The 23851-nt window shown below is 43.0% G+C and overlaps 1 protein-coding gene across 3 annotated transcripts in view; it reads left to right on the top strand.

Moving 5' to 3' along the window:
- Positions 1-12202, top strand: part of LINGO1 (leucine rich repeat and Ig domain containing 1) — a 272719-nt gene extending 260517 nt beyond the window's left edge. For all 3 annotated transcript variants that reach the window (XM_039337635.1, XM_039337636.1, XM_039337634.1), the window contains one exon: positions 9736-12202. In XM_039337635.1, the coding sequence (XP_039193569.1) occupies positions 9748-11592 (1845 nt within the window). In that variant the 5' untranslated portion in view covers positions 9736-9747 and the 3' untranslated portion in view covers positions 11593-12202. The remainder of the gene's footprint in view (positions 1-9735) is intronic.
- Positions 12203-23851: the final 11649 nt, after the last annotated feature.

Here is a 23851-nt window from a genome sequence, read left to right as displayed (position 1 = left end):
TAACAGGGATTCCTAGCAATATCCTTTTGATGTGGGTCTGTTGAAAATAGCTTAATTCAGTAAGCAAGTTAAGCCAGTGGTGTCCTCACAGCCTTCAAGTAAATGGTGTGTGGAAAGCAGAGGCTTAAATATTTGGTGGGGGTTTTTTGGAAATAAAAGCCTTTTCTCTTTTTGTTTTGCTGCTTTGCAGATAACTGGAGGAATTCTTAGCACTGAGCCCGAGGTCTCTTGAAGCAGCAGGAGCAGATATTAAATATTTATTTGTAAACCTGGAGTCTTTATCTCCAAAACATAGCTATGTTCAATCAAATTTAATTTAGCTGGGATAACCACAAGCATTTGCACCAGAAAGTTCAGACCTAAGGGCTGTTATTGGTATTCCAAAATAAAGATGCAGAGATTAATTTTCAGTTTTGCCATCAACCATGGCCAGGGTACCTTGGGGGATTAAGTTTCACTCTTCTGGGAAGCTTGGCTGGTTCATAACAATATGCACTAACACCTATTTCTCTAGCAAAACTCACAAGCCAGATCTTTAAGCAGCATCAGAACCATTTAGTAGTATTTCTTTTAATACCGGTGTTAAGATTGTCCGCAATGTTGGGTCTATGTTACAGGAACACTAGGATGGATATGGGCTCATTTTTGAGGGGGCTTGACTTGTTTGGGGGCATTATTGGGGGGATTATGGGTTGATTATGCTTTTTGTTCCACTTGTCATCCAGAGTTCAATTGGAGAGAAGGCCAGCTATATAAATTTGAAGATAGATTGGTAGACAGGCAAGCAGTCTCCCTATGTAATATCATATCATTACTCCAGTGTTAGAATTTGATTTTCCCTAGTGGATGAAGGAACTCGTTATCCAGGGTCCTTGGTGCTCTCTGAATTTAGGGGAGGGGGTTTGCAGATGTTTCATTACCCAAGAAAGTAACATCATGAATGCACTGATGATGTTACCTACTTGGATAATGAAACATCTAATGGCTTGATTATCAACAGAAAAACATATTTGTAGCTCAGGGTTGAACTGTGGGGTCCTTAGTGCTCTCTGAGCTTGGTTTTCTTGGAAATGTTTTATTACCCCAAACTGATGATGTTACTAGTTGGGTAATGAAACATCGGATGATTGTCTAGTTGGATAATGAAACCTCTTACGATGTTACCTAGTTGGGTAATGAAACATCTGCAAAAAAAAAAAAATCAACCTCAGAGAGAGCATCAAGGACCCCACTTTTCAACCCTGTGCTATAAAAATTGTCTTCTGCACCACCACTTTTTATTTATGTTTACAGGTAGTTTGTGTGCACACATGCATACACAGTTAGAAACAATTATTTGTTATAACTTGTGGGTCTTTTGATGGTAATAGTGACGGGGCATGGAGTTCAGACCTTGTTTTCATTCCTTCTCTTGCTTTCTTCCTGTCCTTTTCTTCGGTGCTTTGGAAAATAGGTTGACCCCCTCTGAGGAAGTTGGCAGCCCCAACCTTCCTCAGAGGGAAGGTTCTTGAAGTTCCTGGATAAGACAAATTAACTACAGATAGCCTTCTGGTCTAAGGGCAGAAATGAGTACAATAGGAGGAAGGTGTCCCACTCACAGCATCTCAAGACTAATGTTCTTTTTGACCTATTAGTTCCGTACAAGCAACATAGGAGAAGTTGAACCCAGAAGAACATAATTCCCAGCCTGTCTTGGTCACCTCCATTGCAGTTTGGACAACCTGCTTCTTGCAGACACCAGCTTTTGCAAACTGTCCCCCTCTTTATTATCACCATCTCGTTATCTAAATGTATTGAGATGTTGTTTTTGCGCATTGCCAGATAAATGAAGCTCAAGATAATAAAAGAAAATGAATTAGTGGACCTTCTCTCTCATCCAAGGGCTTTCTGAGGATAAATATATTCAAATATATTAATGACACTGAACTTATCAGGGAAGAGCAGTACCAACAATAAAGCATCTGGAAGACATGAAGAGCAAGCAGAAAGAAACGAATCTGTTCAGCTTTGGGAAATTAAGATTAAGAAGGAAGGAGAGGAAGGGAACAGCTTCTGCATATTGAAGAGAAGACAGAAAAGAAATTGCTGGCCGCTATCAGAAGGAGCGACAAAAGTCATCATGGTTATCACATCAAAGTTGGAAGCGGGATTTTGTCAATTTGCATCCATGGATTTTCTACTGTACTTTTTTTCCTAAAGAGGTCCACAAAGTTGTCATTTGGACTCTCCATGTCTCTCCAGGGCAGTGGTTCTCAACCTGTGGGTCGGGACCCCATTTGGGGTCGAACGACCATTTCACGGGGGTCGCCAAACAATGCAGTCCGCCATTTTTTCCTCCTTTTACTTAGCTGTGCTACTCCCTTTTATTCTATTGGCTTTTGAAAGCCAATCGAAGAGACTCTCTTGAATAGAGTCTAATTCTATTGGCTCTCAAAAGCCAATAGGAATTGTCCAGGCTGTCTCTGCCCTGCTGAGCCCGCCAAAAGTCCCAGTCTGCAAACGGGGCTGCACCAGTTGAGTAGTCCTCGACTTACGACCGGTTGAGTAGTCCTCAACTTACGACCGGTTGGGGGGTCGCGGCATTAAAGAGCTTGGGACAGGAATCCAAATGGATTCCACCCAACAATCTCTCCCTCCTCATTAGGTAGATCAAGCAAAGATGTTGACAATAGGATAGGGAGCTCGGCTAGATCCTGAGGCTGCCTGACTGAACAGCAGGTTTGGTGGGGAGAGGTCAATAGGACGTCTGGTGGAGTTAAGCTGGCAGAACCTTCCCTGCTGATGTCTTCTGATGCGGCCCAACGGTTAAAGCTCGCTCAGCTCCTGTGTTGCATAGGAGAACTGGGGTGGGGAGAAGGTCTCTCCTGCATTAAGAGTCGTGCTTGGTCTTCTTTTCTTTGCGTAAATCAGAACTATGTTCCTCGGATGTTCAAATGAAATGAAGTCCGCTCTGGGAATTCATCATCCCTTTGAATGAATCATCTAAAAGAAAAAGTCTTGTTTTAGCAAGTACACTCTTCCTCTCCCTGTGTTGGAAGATTAGCTCTTCATCAAGAGGCTGTCCATGAAACATTTCAATTCCAACATCTGTTGAAGTTCTCTTCAATATAATGAGCTTTCATCTTCATCTTAATTAGACTCTTTAGGCTCTTTGGTAACCTTGATGACTCTATTTCGCTTGGCAAGTGATGTTTCTCCTTCCTCTCTTTCTTTGTTTCAGTGTCTCTCTCAACAACGCAGAGACTACAGTAGATGGGAATTCCTAAGGAAAATAACAAAGATCATTCTTAGCAAGAGGACCCCATAAATGCTATAAGTTTGTGGTCTAAAACTATGCACACAAAGACATACCAAAAAGCAACAGATTACAATTGATGCTCCTTTCTACTTGTCAGGCTGTAAAATATTCTAGACTAGTATCTACTACACCGTTCTTATTCAGAATCATTAGGAAGTTTATTAACCTGTCTGAGACTGTGTTTCTTCCCTCTCCTTTCCCTCTCTCCTAAAAGGAAAATGCCTGTTCTTTAGTCTCTTTCTTTTTCCTTGCACTTGCAAAAACAACATCCTCTTATCTGCAGGATGACAGATCTAAATGAGTATAACAAGAATAAAAAGATGTTTGTGAAACTATTGTTTTCCTTCTCTGATTCTTCGGATATGTAAGGTAGATAAGAGGCAGTGGCACTCCAGATGTTATTGGAGAGTAAGTAAGATATCAGCTCAGATGGATGTTATCAATGCTCTTATCATTTGGGATAACTTACCAAGTTATCATTTGCAGGGATATTTGATAGCACGATTACTATACTCCGTGGAGAAGAGAGCACGTGCCTTTACTTGAGGTAATAAGAGCAATTATCTTATAGGTGGGTGAAGAATTGAATCCAGTCAGTCACTGCCTATATTATTATATTCTTTAAGACGACTATGATCATGTCATGTGTTGACATTTCATCACGAAGCACCTCCAACTCAAAGAGTTTTCTCTGTGAACATCAGTGTCTTGCTGGTACTTTGGTACTGTCAGGATCGTGTCTCCTGCAGAAATTGAAGCAGGAACTGTACATCTCTGTTGAATGGGGGGGGGGAATCTAAACAGACGCCATGAAAGCAACGTACCGTATATGCCGGCGTACAAGGCGACCCGGCGTATAAGACGACCCCCGTCTTTATTGCCAAGCCGCATTCCTAGAACATCGTCTTATACGCCGAAAACTACCAGTATTTCCAGTGTATAAGACAACTCGGTGTATAAGACGACCCCCATCTTTGACGCCGATTTCAGCGCTCGCAGAAGTCGCTTTATACGCCGGCATTTACGGTACATATTCAAGAGCCATAAATAGCATTTGACAATCTCCAAACGTCGAACAGGAACGTGCTGCTTCCACCCATCCACAGCCATAAAAAGGAATAGCCACAGCGAATGCTGAGCATGTACATCACAACGGAGATAAACATGGCTCATGGGGCTGCAGATCAAAATCGGGACAATAGGCAATATCAACACAACGCAATCCTTTGTAAAAGCTTGAGCAGCATAAAACATGGAGGCCCCAGAAGTCATAGGGCATCACGTGTTAGCATCCTTCTGGTAAGGCGAAGGAGCTGCCTTACGATTGCAAGCCGTGACAAAGCCATCACTTCTGCCAGATAATTTGATATACCAGACACAACAGGGTCCCCGAACAGGGTTTCTCAGAAAACATAAGCAGTCTCTCAACCTCATATTATTTAGTGCATGATGAGAACATGACAAGAGAAGTAAACCCACACACACAATCCACGTAATTATATCCAAAACCTCTGCGGAGCTACGGCAGGGAATCCATAATTGGATGTCCAGTGCAGCTATCCAAGATATCGCCTCCGGTGTTGCTTCATGCAGATCTTCTAAGAGCAGTGGTTCTCAACCTTTTTAATGCCGCGACCCCTCAACCAGTTGTAAGTTGAGGACTACTCAACCGGTCGTAAGTCGAGGACTACTCAACTGGTGCAGCACCGTTTGCAGAATGGGACTTTTGGTGGGCTCAGCAGGGCAAAGACAGCCTGGACAATTCCTATTGGCTTTTGAAAGCCAATAGAATTAGATTCTATTCAAGAGAGTCTATTCTATTGGCTTTCAAAAGCCAATAGAATAAAAGGAAGTAGCACAGCTAAGGAAAAGGGGGGAAAATGGCTGACTGCGTTATTTGGCGACCCCCGTGAAATGGTCGTTCGACCCCAAATGGGGTCCCGACCCACAGGTTGAGAACCACTGTTCTAGAGCAGCAGCCCCCAACCTTTTGAGCACCAGGGACCGGTTCCATGGAAAAAGATTTTTCCGTGGACCAGAGGAGGCATGGTTTTTTGTGCTGTCTGCATCCCACAGATGGGGCTTTGCTTGTTTGCACGGCCCAGTTGCTGGCATGCCACGGTCTGTTGCCGGTCCATGGATTGGGTTGTGGACTCCTGTTGTAGGGAACCAGAGAACGCATGTCATCTCACACAGTATGTTTAACACTTTACATATCAGCACCATAATCACAACAAGGGGAATCTTTCCATCCCCACTGATATGGGGGGGGTCTTCTTCCAGTATCACATCTAGTTTTGTCCGGATAGGGGCGAGGCAGATTAAAACCAGGTGGTTTGATAGAGGGATCACTAATGGTCAGGCTGCAAGAAGGTAACTCTCCAGGCATTCACAGAGTTAAAAACTGAGTAGAGGTTAAGTAAAGCCATAGCAACAAACCAGCCAATGAGAACTGTTTTTGATTAAGACGCAGTATTGGCTGTGTGAAGCATGTGAGCCAGGCTAGGTCTGGCCTGGTTTAATCTCTCCCTGTGTCCTGATCTCCTGAGTTAGTTGTTGTTCTCTACCACCTTGCCAAGAACTGAATGAAACTATGTATCATGTTTATATATATATTTATAGATAAAGTTTTTCTAAATGATGCCTCCTGCTCATTTTGAATGTGTGCTTATTTTGGGGGCTTATTTTTGCGCTGGAAAGTTGTAAAACTCCAACTGATTATGGGCCCAGATCCCAACCAGCCGTTGTACACAATACAGGAGACTGAAGAAAAAGACTGAGGCTCAACACGGAGTGTAATTAAGCTGAAGGACTGTCTGAGTGAAATAAGAAAGAAAAAGGCTGCTCAGCTGAAGGCTTGCAAGGATGGCTGATTTAAAGGAGAGCTCTCTGCCTCAATTGGGACAAAAGAATTATCTTATTTGGGCTGCAAAAATGGAATGCTTCCTGAAAGCTAAGGAGCTCTGGGATATTGCGATTAATCCACCCCAGCGGCAGATCAAAAGAGGCATGATAAGGCACTGGCTTACATCATCTTAAGTGTGGAGGATGAACAATGCTTAAACGTAGCGGACTTAAAAACTGCAAAAGAAGTTTGGTTGAAGTTGACAAGTGTCCATGTGAATGCTTCAGCATGCAATATAGTGCAATTATCCAGGCAATCGAGCCCAGCTGCTGCCACAAGAGAGCATAGAAGAGCATTTGCTCCACATGCAGAAACTGTTTGTTGAATTGGAACAGGGAGGAATGAATGCAGATTCCTGAATCTCAGAAGGTGCTGTTGGTACTGAATAGTCTTGATGGCCATTGTTTTTGAATGTAGACCAGAACAGGAATTACGTATGGAAGGACTTAAAGCCTGTTTGATTTCTGAAGAACAGAAATGCCATTTTAGAAGAAGCCATGAGGAGAAATTCCTGAGATGAGGGTCCAAGGAGCAGAGAGAGTAGAGCAGCAGACCAACTGTCTGCAGAGATCGGATTACATCTCAGCAGAGAATTCCCAAGAGGAATAAACAGGAGAAAAAGAAATGCTTCTTCTGTGGGGCTGAAACTCATTTAAAGAAAAACTGTTTACAAAGAAGAATAACAGAAAATGGAAAGCTGCTATTGCAAAAGTTAGCTATTGTAATAGCAGAGACAAATGGTTAATAGACAATGGGGCTAGTCAAATAATTAATAATTCTAAGTTGTTTTCCAGATTGGATTCAACTGGAGGAGATGCAATGGCCTTAGCAAATGGCCAGAAGGCAAAAATCATGGGAAAAGGCAGTGTGCTGATTCCGTGTCTGGAGGAAAGGTTTAATCATGTATTGTGTGTGCCTGAAATGGAGCATAATTTACTGAGTGTCTCCAGTCTTGACAAACAAGGGTTTGAGACCACATTTGTAGATGGGAAATGTCTCATAAAAAGAAATGGGAATGTACGTGCTCAGAGCATAAAGCAGGATAATCTTTATGTATTGCAGGCACAAAAGATTCAATGTGCCCAAACATTTGGTAATGTGGCACAGCGTGATTCATGCATTCATCTCTCGCACAGAAAGCATGGCCATGCCAGCTTCAGAGTGTTGCAAAGGATGCCAGAGTTTGCAGAGGGATTAAACTTGAAAGGGTGTAAGGCATACTTAGACTGTGCAGTATGTAAATCATCGAAATCCAAGATATTCCCAGTGAGCAAGAAGAGCAAAAGGCAGACAACAAGGGTTCTAGAGCTGGTACATGCAGATTTAATAGGACCAGTGCTTTTTTTTGTTAAAAAAAAAAAAAAAAAGGTGCCGGAACTCACACATGTCATACAACCTGCCTTGCCTACCCTACAAGGTTCCATCCAAAAAAGGTGCCGGAACTCCGTTCTATGACAAAAAAAGTCCTGAGTAGGACCAATGCAAGCCAGCTTGGGAGGAGCCAGGTATGCACTGGTCATTGTAGATTATGCCAATGATGTGCAATCCAGAAAGTCCAATTCTGGGTTTGTACTATTATTTGGAGGGACTTTGATTGGGTGGAAGTCCAGAAAACAAACAACTGTAGCCATCTCTACTGCGGAAGCAGAATTTATTGCTCTGTCTGAACTTTGTTCAGAGGTAACCTGGTATGTATAGCTGTTAAAGGATTGAAGTATAGAAGTTAAAGAAGCTGTAACAGTATTTGAAGATAATGCTGTTTGCATTAAAATGGCAACAGGTGACAGAGTGAAAAGTAGAAGCAAGCATGTGGACATCAAGTACTGTAATGTCAGAGAAGCCATCAAAAGTAAACTAATTTGCTTGCTTCATTGTTCTTCAGATGACAATCTGGCAGATGTAATGACCAAGCCATTGGGTGGAGTACACCGTGGGAAGAGTATTAAATTATTTGGTTTTATGTCTATTCCAGGCATAAAGGGAGGAGTGTCAGTGTGTAAGAATTTATGAACTGGAATAGCCATACCAACAAACCAGGCAATGAGAACTGTTTTTGATTAAGACACAGTATTGGCTGTGTGAGGCATGAGATCCAGCTTAGGTCTGGGCATATCTTAGTCTCTCCCTGTGTCCTGATCTCCTGAGTTAATTGTTGTTGTTCTCTACCACCTTGCCAAGAACTGAATGAAACTGTATGTATCATGTTTATATATATTTTATAAAGCTTTTTTTAAACAATGCCTCCTGCTCATTTTGAATGTGTGCTTATTTTGGGGGCTTATTTTTGCACTGGAAAGCTGTAAAACTCTTTTAACAGTTTTGTCCAGATAGAGTGAGGAAAATTAAAACCAGGTGATTTGATAGAGGGATGACTAATGGTCAGGCTGCAAGAAGGTAACTCTCCAGGCATTCACAGAGTTAAACTGAGTAGAGGTTAAGTAAACAGCTGTTTTCCATGCTGGCCTACGGGATTTCAATCTTGTGAAATTTCAATCTTGTGATGGGATGCACATTATCCTGGTGAATAGGGAGGGCCTTGTTGTTCAGATCCTTGACCATACCTAGCGAGAACTTGTCATCTTCTAATGTGGAGCAATATGATGTTGCTGAATATTGGTAACAAGTGCACAGGAGTGCCAAGTCAGGACAAATACTAAATTTGTTTTCATTTTGATTTAAATAAGATAAGTCTCCAAAGAAGACTTTGGAGTTGTGCAGTTGCAGTTGTGCTGTAACACTAGGCTAACCCTGTGCTTGATCCTGTTAGACACAAAAATAGTCACAAATTGAAATCCACTCTGAGTTACAAATAGAAAGGAAGTTTATTAGACTTCACATCCAAGTCTAAAAAAATAACGGTTTGCAAAGCGTGGTGGATTCAGGAAGGCAATGCAATGTAGCCAAGCACTGAACCACACCCCAAATTCCCAAATCACATATTATTATATATCCTATCGCGACGCCCCATTCCCTCCCCCATGGCCCCATTGGCTTAGGCTCTGTCTACAATCTATCAGAAGCGCCTAAACAGAAAACATTATACTAATAAGATCCCTCCCCTACTATCCTATATCAATTCTAGAGGAGAGATGTCTCCCATCTTCTACACCTGTTAGATCCAGTAGGGGTACCAGGCACCAAAAGGTACTTAAAAACAATTCCTAGATGGTGACTCACACTGGGCCCCATGGTAACTCCTGTTCTCCCCCCTTCCTCCACCTGAGGCTTGTATGTTCCCTATATACTCAAAGCATCTACTCAGGCAATTGATTATACAATGATAATTATAAAATATAAAATATGATTACATGATAATACTAAAAGCATATATATATATATATTTATTTTTAAATATTCTCCCACAATCCCTCCTCCCTGCCAAGCTGGGTGCCTACCAACAGGTTGCTAGTCCCTTTTTTCACGGCTGTTGTCTTCAAACAGTCACTAAACAAATGGTTGTCAATGGTTGTGAGAATCGGATGCGCTTGGTTTTTAACTCTGTTCTCTTTCTTCTCTCCTGTCTCCTCTGCAGGTAAAAGATAGGATGGTGGCGGGGAAGTGGAGCATGTATTGCCCAATCTTGGCCTGTTGGCAGCCAATTCTCATCTTGATGTTGGGATCCATCCTCTCAGGCTCTGCCACGGGTTGCCCACCCCGCTGTGACTGTTCTGCCCAGGAACGCTCGGTGACCTGCCACCGGAAGCGATACATGACCGTTCCTGAGGGCATCCCCACCGAGACCAAGCTCTTGGATTTGGGGAAAAACCGCATCAAGACTCTGAACCAGGATGAGTTTGTCAACTTTCCTCACCTGGAGGAGTTGGAGTTAAATGAGAATATTATCAGTGGCATTGAGCCCGGGGCTTTCAACAACCTCTTCAACCTCAGGACTCTGGGTCTCAGGAGCAACCGGCTCAAACTTATCCCCCTTGGGGTGTTTACGGGACTCAGCAACCTCACCAAGTTGGACATTAGTGAGAACAAAATTGTGATTCTTCTGGATTATATGTTCCAGGACTTGTACAACCTCAAGTCTTTGGAGGTTGGGGACAATGATCTTGTCTATATTTCCCACCGGGCTTTTAGTGGCCTCAACAGCTTAGAACATCTGACCTTGGAGAAATGCAACTTGACCTCCATCCCTACGGAAGCCCTTTCTCACTTGCATGGCTTAATTGTGCTACAGTTGCGCCACCTGAATATTAACGCCATCAGGGATTACTCCTTTAAGAGGCTGTATCGACTTAAGGTCCTGGAGATTTCACATTGGCCATATCTAGATACCATGACATCCAACTGCCTGTATGGACTCAACCTGACATCTCTATCCATCACCCACTGCAACCTGACATCAATACCTTACGTCTCCTTCAGGCACCTGGTCTATCTCAGGTTTCTGAACCTGTCCTACAACCCCATTGTCAGCATCGAAGGCTCCATGCTTCATGACCTACTCAGGCTTCAGGAGATCCAGCTGGTTGGGGGCCAACTCGCCGTGGTGGAACCGTACGCCTTTCGGGGCCTGAACTACTTGCGGATCTTGAACGTTTCAGGCAATCTGCTGAACACACTGGAAGAATCAGCCTTCCACTCTGTAGGGAACCTGGAAACCCTTATCATAGATAACAATCCCTTGGCCTGTGACTGCCGACTTCTCTGGATCTTCCGACGTCGCTGGAGGCTGAACTTCAGTAAGCGGCAACCCACCTGTGCAACTCCTGAATTTGTCCAGGGGAAACAGTTCAAGGATTTTTCTGAGGCGCTCTTGCCAAACTACTTCATTTGCCGCCGGTCACGGATACGGGACCGCAAACCCCAGCAGATCTTTGTGGACGAGGGCCACACCGTGCAGTTCATCTGCCGTGCAGATGGAGACCCACCTCCAGTCATCATGTGGCTGTCACCAAGGAAGCACCTCATTTCAACCAAAACCAATGGACGGCTCACTGTCTTCCCCGATGGCACTCTGGAGGTGCGCTACGCCCAGATTCAGGACAACGGCACCTACCTATGCATTGCCAGCAATGCTGGAGGCAATGACACCATGCTGGCTCACCTGCACGTCCGTAGTTATTCCCCCGACTGGCCCCACCAACCCAATAAGACCTTCGCTTTCATCTCCAACCAGCCAAACGAGAGTGATGCCAACAGCACGCGTGCCACCGTGCCTTTCCCCTTTGACATCAAGACCCTCATCATTGCCACCACCATGGGCTTCATCTCCTTCCTGGGAGTCGTGCTGTTCTGCCTGGTGCTCCTCTTTCTCTGGAGCAGGGGCAAAGGTAACACCAAGCACAATATTGAAATTGAGTATGTCCCACGGAAATCCGATGCAGGCATCAGTTCGGCTGCTGATGCGCCACGCAAGTTCAACATGAAAATGATCTAAGGACAAAGACAAAACGGCTAAGGACGGGCAGTGTTCTTTTTATCAAACGATCAAACGATGATGACGATGACCACAAACAGTCAACACAAATGCCAATCTCTCTTCTCCACTCAGCTCTCCCATCCCCCTCCTTCTCTCCCGAAAATCCCGCATCACTTCCTCCTCCTCCTCCTTGTCCTCCTTTGTGAAAATGTTCTGCTGACGTCTCCAGAACTTCCCCTGTTTGTAGGACATAACTCCGATGAACTCCTGCGTCGATCTTAAAAGACAGCAGCAAACTGAAAACAAAAACAAAAATTCAAAACAACAAACCATTAAAAAGTTACATACTTCCTCTGTAACTTTTGATTTCAATAATTTACGGATTTTTATGAAAACTTGAAATAATAAAAAAAAAACCTATTTCCTATAGCGAGCTGGAATGCAACATTCTGACTTTTTTGATCTGTACACTTCCTTCTTTTGGTGCTTCCTTGGAAACCTGTATCAGAGTGGTTTCTGATACAGTTCAGTAGAAGGAAGGATTGCCTGTTGATAACAAAGGAACCTTAAGGGGATGTAATATATATAATGTACACTTCAAGGGGATATAATTCATTAGTGTTCTGTCTCTCTTGAACCATTGGTTTTGATTTGGATTTCTTGAACTGAATTCTTTCAGAGGTTTGCTAAGACACAGTACGTGTAAGGATGATATATCCATATTGTATACCTGAAACCAATTGCATTCCAGATGTTGCAATGGAATCCCAACATCTTCATCCAATATAGCAGGAGATGTTGGGAGCTGCAGCTCAGCATATATGTGCTTCCTCCAATATCGGTGGGCAAATTTTTGGGAAAGATGCTGTAGGAACAGAAACCTCTGTTTTGCATGAAGCTAGGGCAGTGGTTCTCAATTATTTTCTGTCATGCCCCCCCCTAGGAAGAAGAAAACATTTCGCGCCCCCCCCCCGCGTGACTGTCTATCCAACCGGGTCCTTTGCGTGTGTCACGTGCGTCCAATATGACAGTATTTGCCGAGGTCAAACGAGCCCCCCTTTACGGAGCCTCGCGCCCCCCCTGGGGGGCCCGCCCCACTATTTGAGAACCACTGAGCTAGGGTCACAACATTTGAAGAACCACAGGTTTCTTGTTCTTCTGAATGGTGTTTCTCCTCCCTCATCAAGGAAGTGTTGATCCTGATGGACATCATCTTCAGGCTATCCATATTCTATCAGGCCAGGTTAAATTCCCTAGGGGAGAATAGTACCATGGTGATTTGGGTGGTCAAAGACCCAACTTTGATCCTCCAGTTAAAAGGACCGGGTGACAAATGATGGGATATATCTCCATTGCTTGAGATCTGGGTAAGCCACAGTCTGACTAGACAACAATGAGCTAAATGAATGGATGATCTGATCTGCAATAGCTAAGCTACCTTTGGGCTACCTCTGCTATGGGTCTTGGGGAGTTTTCAGGTGATAGCATCATGCTGAAGACCATGCATTCAAGATGCCGTACTTGCCATGATCCCATCTAGTGAGAGAATATTTCCACCTCAAGCTGTTCCTGGTCTCCCACTCTTAACAGCTCCCACCTAACATAATCAATGGGATGGGATACTGGTAGTTTGGGCAATGTTTGAAGGACTAACTTCTCCACTTATATCCTACAGCCAAGAATTAGTTTGGGATCCTAATGTGGGGTCTTTGGTACTTTGGGGCCTGTGGGGTCTTTGGTACTCTCTGAGGTTGGTCGTTTTCTTGCAGACATTTCATGACCTAGCTAGATAACATCATCAATACGAAAAGAGAGTGGCATTTGCTCAGAGCAAACCTCACTACCTTGTAGCACTGATGATGCTACCTAGTTGGGTCATGAAACATCTGCAAGGAAACAACCAATCTCAGGGAGCACGAAGGACACCCCACCTTCAACCCTGAGTTGCAAAGATTCTCAATACCTCGATCAGTTAGCATGTCCAGATCCATGTGCAAACTCGTAGAATTCCTACTAGCATCCTGAAGAATTACACATCCAGCCCATTTGTTGAACCAATACCAGTTCATTCTGCTTGCCAGGTACAGATTAATGGAAAAGGGTGCCTTTCTCAATTTTTTTTTTAAAACAATGTTTTTTTAAAAGAAAAAAGAAATGTAATAACTGAGGACCTTTTTTGTGGCTTCCATTAACCTTGTTTGCTTGGCCCAAATTTTCCATTTTGAGCCTGGAGTCTCAAGACACCCATCTGCATTTGCGAGCTGCGAATGACTCAGCCTGTTCCAAAGAGGAACAAAACAAGGTTGGTCCTCTCAGCCCGTTTCCCCATTGATAAAAGCAGCCATTTGGCCAGATGCAAAACAGCATTGCTCATCTTTCAAAAGGGTCCGGGAAGCTCAGGAAATTTGGTAGAGTTTTCAAAATAGCTGAGGACCCTCCTGACATTAGGTGAAAGAGCTGATGCTCAGATTGTGTGTGCTGTCAAAAGAGACTAAACCAGGACTTGTTTTTCCTCCAGCCTGACTCTCTTTGCAGGGAGTCTGATTTAGTTTGACCTTCCATGCCTGTTTCTCCCTGGTGAGTTTCTTCTGCATTATAAGAGCAAATTATGTTGGCCAGAAAGTGCATTTAGACCAGTGGTTCTCAATCTTTCTAATGCCGTGACCCCATAATACAGTTCCCCATGTTGTGGTGACCCCCAAGTGGGTGTGGCCACCAATAAGAGGGAGTAGGACAGCTAGGGAAAAGGGAAAAAAATGGCGGACTGCGTTGTTTGGCGACCCCCGTGAAATGGTCATTCGACCCCAAATGGGATCCTGACCCACAGGTTGAGAACCACTGATTTAGACAGCCTTGGAGTATAGAAGCTTCCCTGGGTTCACCTCTTCTGATGAGGGAGTCAGAAGAAACTGTCATAGGTGGGGCAACTATATTTAGCATCTGAGTCAGGGTGGGTTTGGCTTGCTTAATGGAGCATGTAGGAAATACAGCCTAAAGCAGAACTTGAAGGAGAACCCAGCCAGAAGAACAAAAAAAAAAAAAAAAAGGAATATAATATTCTACATTCTGGTAGATTTGGAGGTGGCCTGGTTGAGGTATTCCAAAGGAGGACAAATTGAGCGTGTTTTGAAAATTATGGAAACAACACAGATTACTATCATCTGATAGTTTGGGCTAGGGATAGACATGATGGCTTCTGCAAGAGTCAGGATCAAAAATGTCCAGATGGCTATTGTGACCAAATGGTGAAGGCCATCATCTTTGATTCCACGTCTCCTATGGCAGGGGTCCCCAAACCCCGGTCCGTGGACCGGTACCCAGCCATGGCATGCCAGCAACCAGTCCACACAAATGAGCAAAGCCCCATCCACGGGATACAGGCAGCACACAAAACCACGCACTCTCCGGTCCATGGAAAAACCTTTCTCCACAGAACCAGTGGTCCCTGGTGCCCAAAAGGTTGGGGACCTCTGTCCTATGGAGATTACTGAGCTGTCATGAAAAATGGGGAGATCTTTCCATTTCTCTGATCTTCTCCAGCCAAGCAATACCATCTTTGGGGGGGTTGAAGGGTTAACATTTACCCATTAAATGGTCTCAGCTCCAGAATAGCAGATCATGGTTCTCTTTTGGTCCTGCTCCTGCAGACTCTCCTCCCCCAGACTGGAACCTGGTCTTGTGCCATAAATTGCCTCAGAACAATTAATTGGTTCTGCTCAGGGAGACCCTTTTTTTTCCACAGGTGCCTACATTACGAAAAGATAACCCTTTCCTTAATGAGTTTAATTGATTACAAATAATTTATGGTAGAGTCCATCCAGGTTCTTGACAGATGTATAGATCACAATTGGGAGCGGAATTTCCGTTCCTAAGCAAGATGGTTGTTAAAGTGAGTTGTGCCTGAATGTATGGCCTTTTTTGCCATGGTTGTTAAGCAAATCACTTCTGTCATTAAGTGAAGCAGGCAGTCGTTAAGCAGATCCAAGTTGCCCCACTGATTTTGCTTATTAGGAACTGGTCACAAAGGGTGAACCGTGATCCTGCAAAGTTGCAGCCGTCGTAATACAGGCCAGTATCCAAGTGCCCCAATTTTGATCACATGATCCTGGGGACACCACGACAGTCATATGTGCAAGGACAGGTTGTGAGTCAGACTTTTCAGTGCCATTGTAACATTGAACAGTCACTAAACGAAATAGCGGTAAGTCGAGGACAACCTACAAATATAAGATGTATCTGGGAAGCTTCTGACCCCATTTTTTTTTACAGATTTGAGAATTTTCTCCCCAATCTGTTCAACCCATGCTTGAAACCCAGCAGCAATTTGATGACTTTCCTTTGGGGGGGGCACTTCATTAATATTGCATTTTAATTGTGTTAGCTTTTCTATCGTTCTTCTGCATTGCTTTTTTTCGGCAGTTTAGGAAAATCGGGTTTCGAACAACAGACCCTGCCCCTTGATGGAATTTCACCATAACTGCTTCCTAGGTACAAATAAGTATGAATAATAAATAAATAGCTCGCACAGCAAAAACAAACAAAAAGTTGTGTGCCTGTAGATAGGATATTGCCATTCTTTTGTGCTGCAGTTCACTGTGACAGAGAGCCAGGCAGACATACCAATGCTAATTCCTGCCTCTCTTGATGAAATCAGGGCTAATAAATCTCAATGTGACAAGACATCCAGGTGGATTTTCTTTAAAAAACTCATATTTGTCCATGAGTTGAGGCAGGAGCAGCGAAACAGCACATAAGATTGGCATTCTCTGCATACAAAATGGGAAAGTTGTAAAAAAAAAAAAAAAGATAGAAGAGTCCTAAGATAGATGTCCTTTTTGGAACGAAGAAGCCAAAAATAGAAGATCTAAACATAAAGGATCACTCTCTTTCCGTGTGTGATTAGGTGGGTGGATGAATCCCACTGCCAGGCAACCAACATCCTTAAAATATATATATTCCTTGCTGGTACTTTCTTTGCATGAGTGTCTCTCATTGCTGGAGGTCCAAGTGGTCACAAAAACAGCTGGCCAGAGTCCCAGGGCTTGATAATGGTTTGCTTTCAGCTCCGGACCCATTCTGTTCATCGTTAAATTAAGCCCTCGACTTACAACAGTTTGTTGAATAGAATAGAATAGAATAGAATATATGGAAAATAGAATAGAATATATGGAAAATAGAATAGAATAGAATAGAATAGAATTCTTTATTGGCCAAATCAACATAAACAAAGTTACGGCACTGCAAAAAACTATCTTACGATGGTTTTTCACAGTTACGACCTTTGCAGCATCCCCATGATCACATGATCAAAATTCAGCTTGGCAACGGGTTCATATTTATGACTGTCGCTGTTGCTGTGTCCTGTGATCCCCTTTTGCGACATCCTGACAGGCAAAGTCAATGGGAAAGCCAGAATCACTTAACAACCGGCTTACTACTTTATCAACTGCTGTGATTCACTTAACCAATGATGCAAGGAAGGTCGTAAAATAAGGCAAAACTCACTTAAGAAATATCTCGCCTAGCAACATAAATTTTGGGCTCCCTTGTTGTTGTAAGTTGAGGATTACCTGTAGAGGATTTCTAGCCAGGTGGATCCACTTTGGGATTTTCTAAAAAGATGGGCCCATCATATATGCTATGCACCTAAAGCTTCAGTTGCAGCAAGGAAAACTGTTGGATCACCTGCAGCCTCCTCCATTGAGTATTGCGGGCCTCCTGAGAACTTTGTTCTGGCTCTTGTTTGGTCCACCAGGACTTAAGCGCTGCATCCGTAGTAACCAGACAAGTTACACCATCTTTAGAGGAGCACAGAGATGACACTGGAGAAGGTAAGCAAAGATCATCAGCAAAACATCTCAGTCTGGGAAAGCTTGAGAAGGAAACTCAAAATTGCTCTCTCTTAAACCCTAGGTAGGTTGGATTAAAGGAGAATAACCGGTCCCATATCATCTAGTAAGCTTCCATAGATGAGGATGGGCTAGGAGAAGGAGGTGTCCCCAGTGGTGGTCCAATTCTTTAACCATCCCCTCATACTGTCTCTCTTGAACTGTATTTATGTATTAAATACATTTATATGGCTTCCCAACTCACAGGCAACTCCAACTTACAACATTAAAAATCCACAGCATAAAAACCCATAAACTTAGTCACATACGCCATGGCAGCCACACCACAATGAAATCAAGCCCTTTTTCAGCTGTATCTCCATTTGTGGTTCCCAGACCTGCTGACAAAACTTATGTTTTCATGGTCTTTTGGAAAAGCAATGAGGTGGGAGCCAATCTCACCTCAAGGGGAAGAATGGTTCATAGAGAAGGAGTCATCACTAAGAAGGTCCCACCACATGGACATCCCCAACCAATGGGATCCTCAACATGCCCTGCCTTCCCATCTTGGTGGGTCGGATGGATGTAATAGGGAGAGTGGATCCTTCAAACAGAAGTTATTTAGTTATCAAGAGGTGTGGTTGAAAGCATCATGATGGCCTCATCAATAGGATCAAAGCTCTACCCATTGTTTTATATCCAACACACATGACATACACATAAAGAATAGCTGAAGATTCCATCGCATCTGCCAATCCCCACCTTGGCTTTGTTGATCCCAACAAAGTGTGGTAAACTTGTACAAATATCATGTCTTTCACTGTCCATCTCCCATTTATCCAGTGGATGGTGGCCTCCATGATAATCCATTACAGATTCCCAAGGAACATATAGGATCTTTAGAGAACAGTCAGAGAATGGCTTCAAACTGATGGAGAATCCTATAGTTGGAAAACAATAGACCTCAATGGGGAGAAAAGCATCTTCTAGCTCTTCCCAGGACAATCAACCATCACCCTGAATTATTTTAAAACATGAAAGTACCTGAGTGCCTGGATGCTTGGCAGATGGATTTCAGCACAGTGCAAGCTTGTTCACTATTGATATTTCCATTGTTTGTCACAATGTTGGTTTCGTTTTCTTGAGTAATTCAAGTGGACTGTTACCACCTCCCTTTTTTTTTTTTTGCAACAAAGAGGTTGATTTAGGGATCGTCTTGCCCCAAAAGTGACCCTACTGGCTTTGTTAATTCATTGCATCACATCCCATTCAGAAATTCAGGGCTGTAAAGTGACTTATTATAAATCTCCTGTTTTTCTTTGAGGCACTTCAAAAAAAAATAATAATAATGAAAATGGTTGCCTGTTCACAAGCAGGAGCCAAAAGATCCATGTTTTTTTCCTGGATGGCTATTAATATGGGCAATTGACCGGGACTCTTATAATTGACTTTCAGTTCCCCCTTTTTAATACTGTAATTAAAGAAGCTAATTCATTTTTGCGTAGAGCAGATAATCCTACAGCTCCAGACGACTTTGCTGCACTTTGCAGCATGACTCTCCTGATCAAAGGACAAAATTGGAAAGTGTTGGCTGACAGCACTAAGAAGCTGAAAATGCACCACAATGTGGGTTCCTTGGTGCTCTCTGAGCTTGGTTGTTTTCTCGCAGACATTTCATTACCCAACTAAGTGACAACATCAGTACTAGAAGGGAATGGGTTTGCCCTCTGTTTATGTACAAATGGTTTGCAGTGTTGAAGGGAATGTTCTGGGTGGTTCCTTGATTAGCTGACTGTCTGAGTTGGTAGTTTCTTGATTGGGGTATTGTATTCTAGTCCAACAGTCTGTTCAAGACAGGAGACCTTATACCATCCAGGTCAAACGGTTGTCCAATCTGTTCTCAAACCCCCCCCCCCCGCAATGGAGCACCCTCATGTGTATATATGGGGCCCCTGATGGAGCAATCCATAATGGTTAGAGATAAATGTTTATAAAGCAACCCACAAGTCCCAGAGTCCCAAAGTGATGAGGCAACTCTCAACCCCCAAAATTGGAAACTGGGCATAAAATATGATGGTTGTTGGTCTAGTGTTAATCTTGGTGTTAATCTCTGCTCATCTGGGTGTTAACTGCTGGTGAGAATGTCTTTAGGTCTTTTTGTTACCTTTTTGGCTTTTTGATTGTCTCTTTTGAAAAGTATGTAGATGTTGTTTATCTCTATGTATCTGTTGATGGCTGATTTTATATGCAAGGGCAGGGCACTGGATATAAACAGACAGCAAACCCCAGTCCTCCCTAACACTGATGATGTTACTTAGTTGGGTAATGAAATGTTTGCAAGAAAACATCCAGATTCAGAGAACACTAAGGATTCCACAATCCTTCTCCTGCTCCTCCTCCTCCTCCTCTTCCTCCCCTTCCTCCCCTCCCTAATATCGGCAGTACTGATGATGTTACTTAGTTGGGTAATGAAATGCTTTCAAGAAAACAACCAGGCTCAGAGAGCACCATGGACCCCACAATCATCCTCCTCCTTCTCCTCCTCCCCTTCCTCCACTCCCTAATAGTACTGTTACTTAGCTGGGTAATGAAATATCTTCAAGGAAACAACAAGGCTCAGAGAACACTAAGGACCCCACAATCCTCCTTCTCTTCCTCATGCTCTTCCTTTTCCTCCCCTTCCTCCCCTCCCTAATATCGGCAGTACTGATGATGTTACTTAGTTGGGTAATGAAATGCTTTCAAGAAAACAACCAGGCTCAGAGAGCACCATGGACCCCACAGTTCAACCCTAAGCTACCAATACTCTCTTCTGTCAATGCCAGTTCTATTCTGGGTGCTCTGAGCAATAGCTAATTAAGGGAGTTTGTTGTACCAATTTATTTTCTCAACCATGGCAGGGCTCTGTAATGGATTCTCATGTTGAACTTTAAAAAGCCCGAAGGCAGATCAGCTAAATTTGATTCCATTTAGGGCTTGTTTCCATGACACAGTCAACCTGGAGAAGAGGATTAATGTAGCCTCAAACAGTCCAGGATTAGTTCACTGAGTTAGAGAGTTATGGCCATTTGGTAAGGAAATCCATGATCAAACCCTTTAGGCAATCTCTCATATCAAAACAGATTCCTGTCTTGGACCCAACATTTCATAAATCACACATGTATGAGTGTAAACATCGAATAGGCGAAATGGTAATATAACCTTAAATGTACATTTTTATTGAGACCGTTAAGTCTTGCTGACCTCAGAAGAGGGTGCTTCCATGCAAACATTCACTGACTTCTACTGCTGATCTAACTCTGAATTAATGAACTTTGAAAATGTGAAATTGATCTTCATTGTTTTAATAGGAAATGTCTATACAGCCCTTTAATTTTCAGGGAAATTTACAGAATGTCAGAGAGAAAAATCCCATTATTTTTTCAGAGGCAGAAAAACTAAAAAAAAAAAAAAGCCCACTCCAGAAATTTAAAACGGTTCCAGCAGCTTCTCAGAGGCTTCCAAAGAAAATGTGGGTTTGTTCCATCATATTTTATGCCCAGTCTCCAATTTTGGGGGTTGAGAGTTGCCTCATCGCTTTGGGACTCTGGGGGGTTGCTTTATAAACATTTATCTCTAACCATTATGGATTGCTCCATCAGGGGCCCCATCTATACACATGCGGGTGCTCCATTGCGGGGGGGGGGGTTGAGAACAGATTGGACAACCGTTTGACCTGGATGGTATAAGGTCTCCTGTCTTGAACAGACTGTTGGACTAGAATACTTCTGAGGTCCCTTCCAGCTCTGTGATTTTACATTCTATGTTCTGTCTCTCTAGGAATGCATGATTGCCCCATCAATCCATAGTTGAGTATTGAGTTGCTCTAGCAGATCCATCTTCAGATCTTCAGCCTTCTCCTCTGGGAGTGCAAACCTTCTCAAGAAGTTGGGAGAGCTTCATCCTGCTCCAGCTAGGGAAACCCCTTTCCTGCTTGCCCCTTGTCTCTCTGCTTCTCCAGATGATGGAGTACTTTCATTTGCTGGAATTCAGATGGGGAAGAGAAATGTGGAATGAAGACAGAAGGCCCGTCCTTTGTCTTTCCCCACTGTGAGATCAGTTGCTCTTCTCCTGTGCCTTCCAAGCACAGTAAAACCACAGAGAGTTGCAAAAGGTCAAAGGGTCCCTCTTCCTTTGAGCTGTGCTAAAATTTAACTTAGATAAATAGTATTTCACAACGGGAGCAATTTACAGGTTTTTCTCCTTAATTTGCACCCCTTTTCTCTGTTGTGATCGGTTCCTTGTCTCTTGATGAGCTGCAAATTAGGTATCTTACAATAGGCAGAGCTGCCCCAGCCCTTTCTGATATTAAAAAGTACAGCTATTGAATCTTTGATTGCTGAGCAATTGATGAAAGTCAAGGACTTTCATCTGGGACAAAATATTGTCCACTGTGATCTTTCATTTGCAGAGTTTCCCCACCTCTGCCCTTTTCGCTGCAAAATGATTAAAACAGACAGTGAGAAGAGAAGAAAGCCGGTGGACTGGGAGAGAGCCATTTTTCTATTACAAAGGATAGGGGGGAGCAGATTCCATGTTTATTTTTATGTCAGATTAATGGCAGCCCCAAGTCAGAAGTACAGAGGCAGGAATCTCTCACTCTTCAAAAAACGTTTCAGAAAAGGAGATGGAATTAGGCATTGAATGCTTTGTATGAAATTCTAAGACAGGGTTTGTGGAAATAATGTCATAGAGGTAAGATAAAGCAATCTTCTGCTCCAGTAAACACACATACACACACCATTTTGAGGAAATAAAAACAGGGTAAATCTTTATTTCCTTCCTTCCCACCTTCCTTTCTTCTCCTTCCTTCCTTCCCTTCCATTTCCTTCCTTCCTTCCTTATCTACTTCAACCTCCATTGTACAAAATAGTAAATGGATGGGCAAACTGAGCAAAATCTAATTCTTCCATTATGTTACATAATCATTGCACAAAGACCGGATTCATAGAACATGTCCAGCTAGGTTGAAATCAGGTCAAATAATTTAATTTAGCATGTCGTCGGAATCCCGAAGAGACTTAGAACGTTGTGTAAAGAGGCCGTCGTGCCAACCTTACAGTTGTGGTTTGTTAACCAGGATCTGGGTTAAATATGCTTGCATTAATCCAGCCAATAATTTAAAAAAAAAAGATTAAGAGGGATGTAGTTAATCTTGCAAAGAAGCATTGTCTTCAGCAACTAATCCAACCGCCAGACTTGGATGTATTTATGGGCCTCATCAAAACAGACTGGGAGAGAAAAACAGGGATAATCAATCCCACCCATTTACTAATCTGCCTTCTTCCTTCAGATGAACAAGGTCATGGAAACCACAAGCCCACTCAGCACGGACAAGCCCCTTCCATCCCATCTGGTCAGTGAGAAAGGACTTTCAGCAACCAATGTAATCAGCATCCAATGGATAGAGTCATCCTTCTTTTATCTCCATCTCTTGACTTTTAACTTCTCCAAATTCTAATTGTCTTTTCTCTTGCTTGTTTTTGCCCATGTTAGTTTTGTACCCCAAAGGGTTTGGAAGAACTATGAAAAACAAAATGAAGAGCTTGCGATGATGAAAGAATAGAATAGAATAGAATAGAATAGAATAGAATAGAATAGAATAGAATAGAATAGAATAGAATAGTTGGAAGGGACCTTGGAGGTCTTCTAGTCCAACCCCTACTCAGGCAGGAAACCTTATACTATTTCAGACAAATGGTTGTCCAATCTCTTCTTAAAAACCTCCATTGGAGCACTTGCAAGAAACACTTTGAAACATCTGCAAGAAAACAACCCAGCTCAGAGAGCACCAAGGACCCCTCATTTCAACCCTGAGCTACACTTATTCTCCTTCATTGGTACTCTTTGAATTCTTGTTCTTTAGGTCACACTTGGGGAAGAGGATGTACTTTCAGTCTTGAAACACGTGAAAAGAGAACACAACAGTGGTAAAATCACTTTGCAGAACAGAGCAAAGGGCAATCTAACAGAGACCATCATGCTGGTATCCAACAGTGACCAGCCAAATACTTCTGGAATATGACTAAAAGACTCAAAGACAATTCATCATCTGATGTTCGTGTTCCCTACCGACATATTTTGAGCATATAGTTTACAGATAGCCATCAGGAGCAAAACCCAGGTATTGATCTCCCTTCTACCGCTGGATTCATTTAATTTGTTTTTCAAACTGTCTGAGCCAGAGGCCATCACCATATCTTGTCCTTGCAAGCTTGTCTGTTTGTTATCTAAAGAGGTCCTTTCTCTGATCTGTTCCAAATTCTCCGGCACATCCGTTTAATTGGGTAACTCTCGCAGAGATGTTTAGCAATACTGTCATTATGAATTTTAACGTTAATGGTTTGGATGATAATGAACAGACGGTCTTCATTTCTTTTTTCATTTTCCCACCCACATTTTGCTATAGG

Source organism: Crotalus tigris, unplaced genomic scaffold (assembly GCF_016545835.1).
Source record: "Crotalus tigris isolate CLP2741 ecotype Arizona unplaced genomic scaffold, ASM1654583v1 scf7180000017683.1919423, whole genome shotgun sequence".
NCBI classification, from domain to species: domain Eukaryota; kingdom Metazoa; phylum Chordata; class Lepidosauria; order Squamata; family Viperidae; genus Crotalus; species Crotalus tigris.
This window is presented reverse-complemented; position numbering and strand designations above follow the sequence as displayed.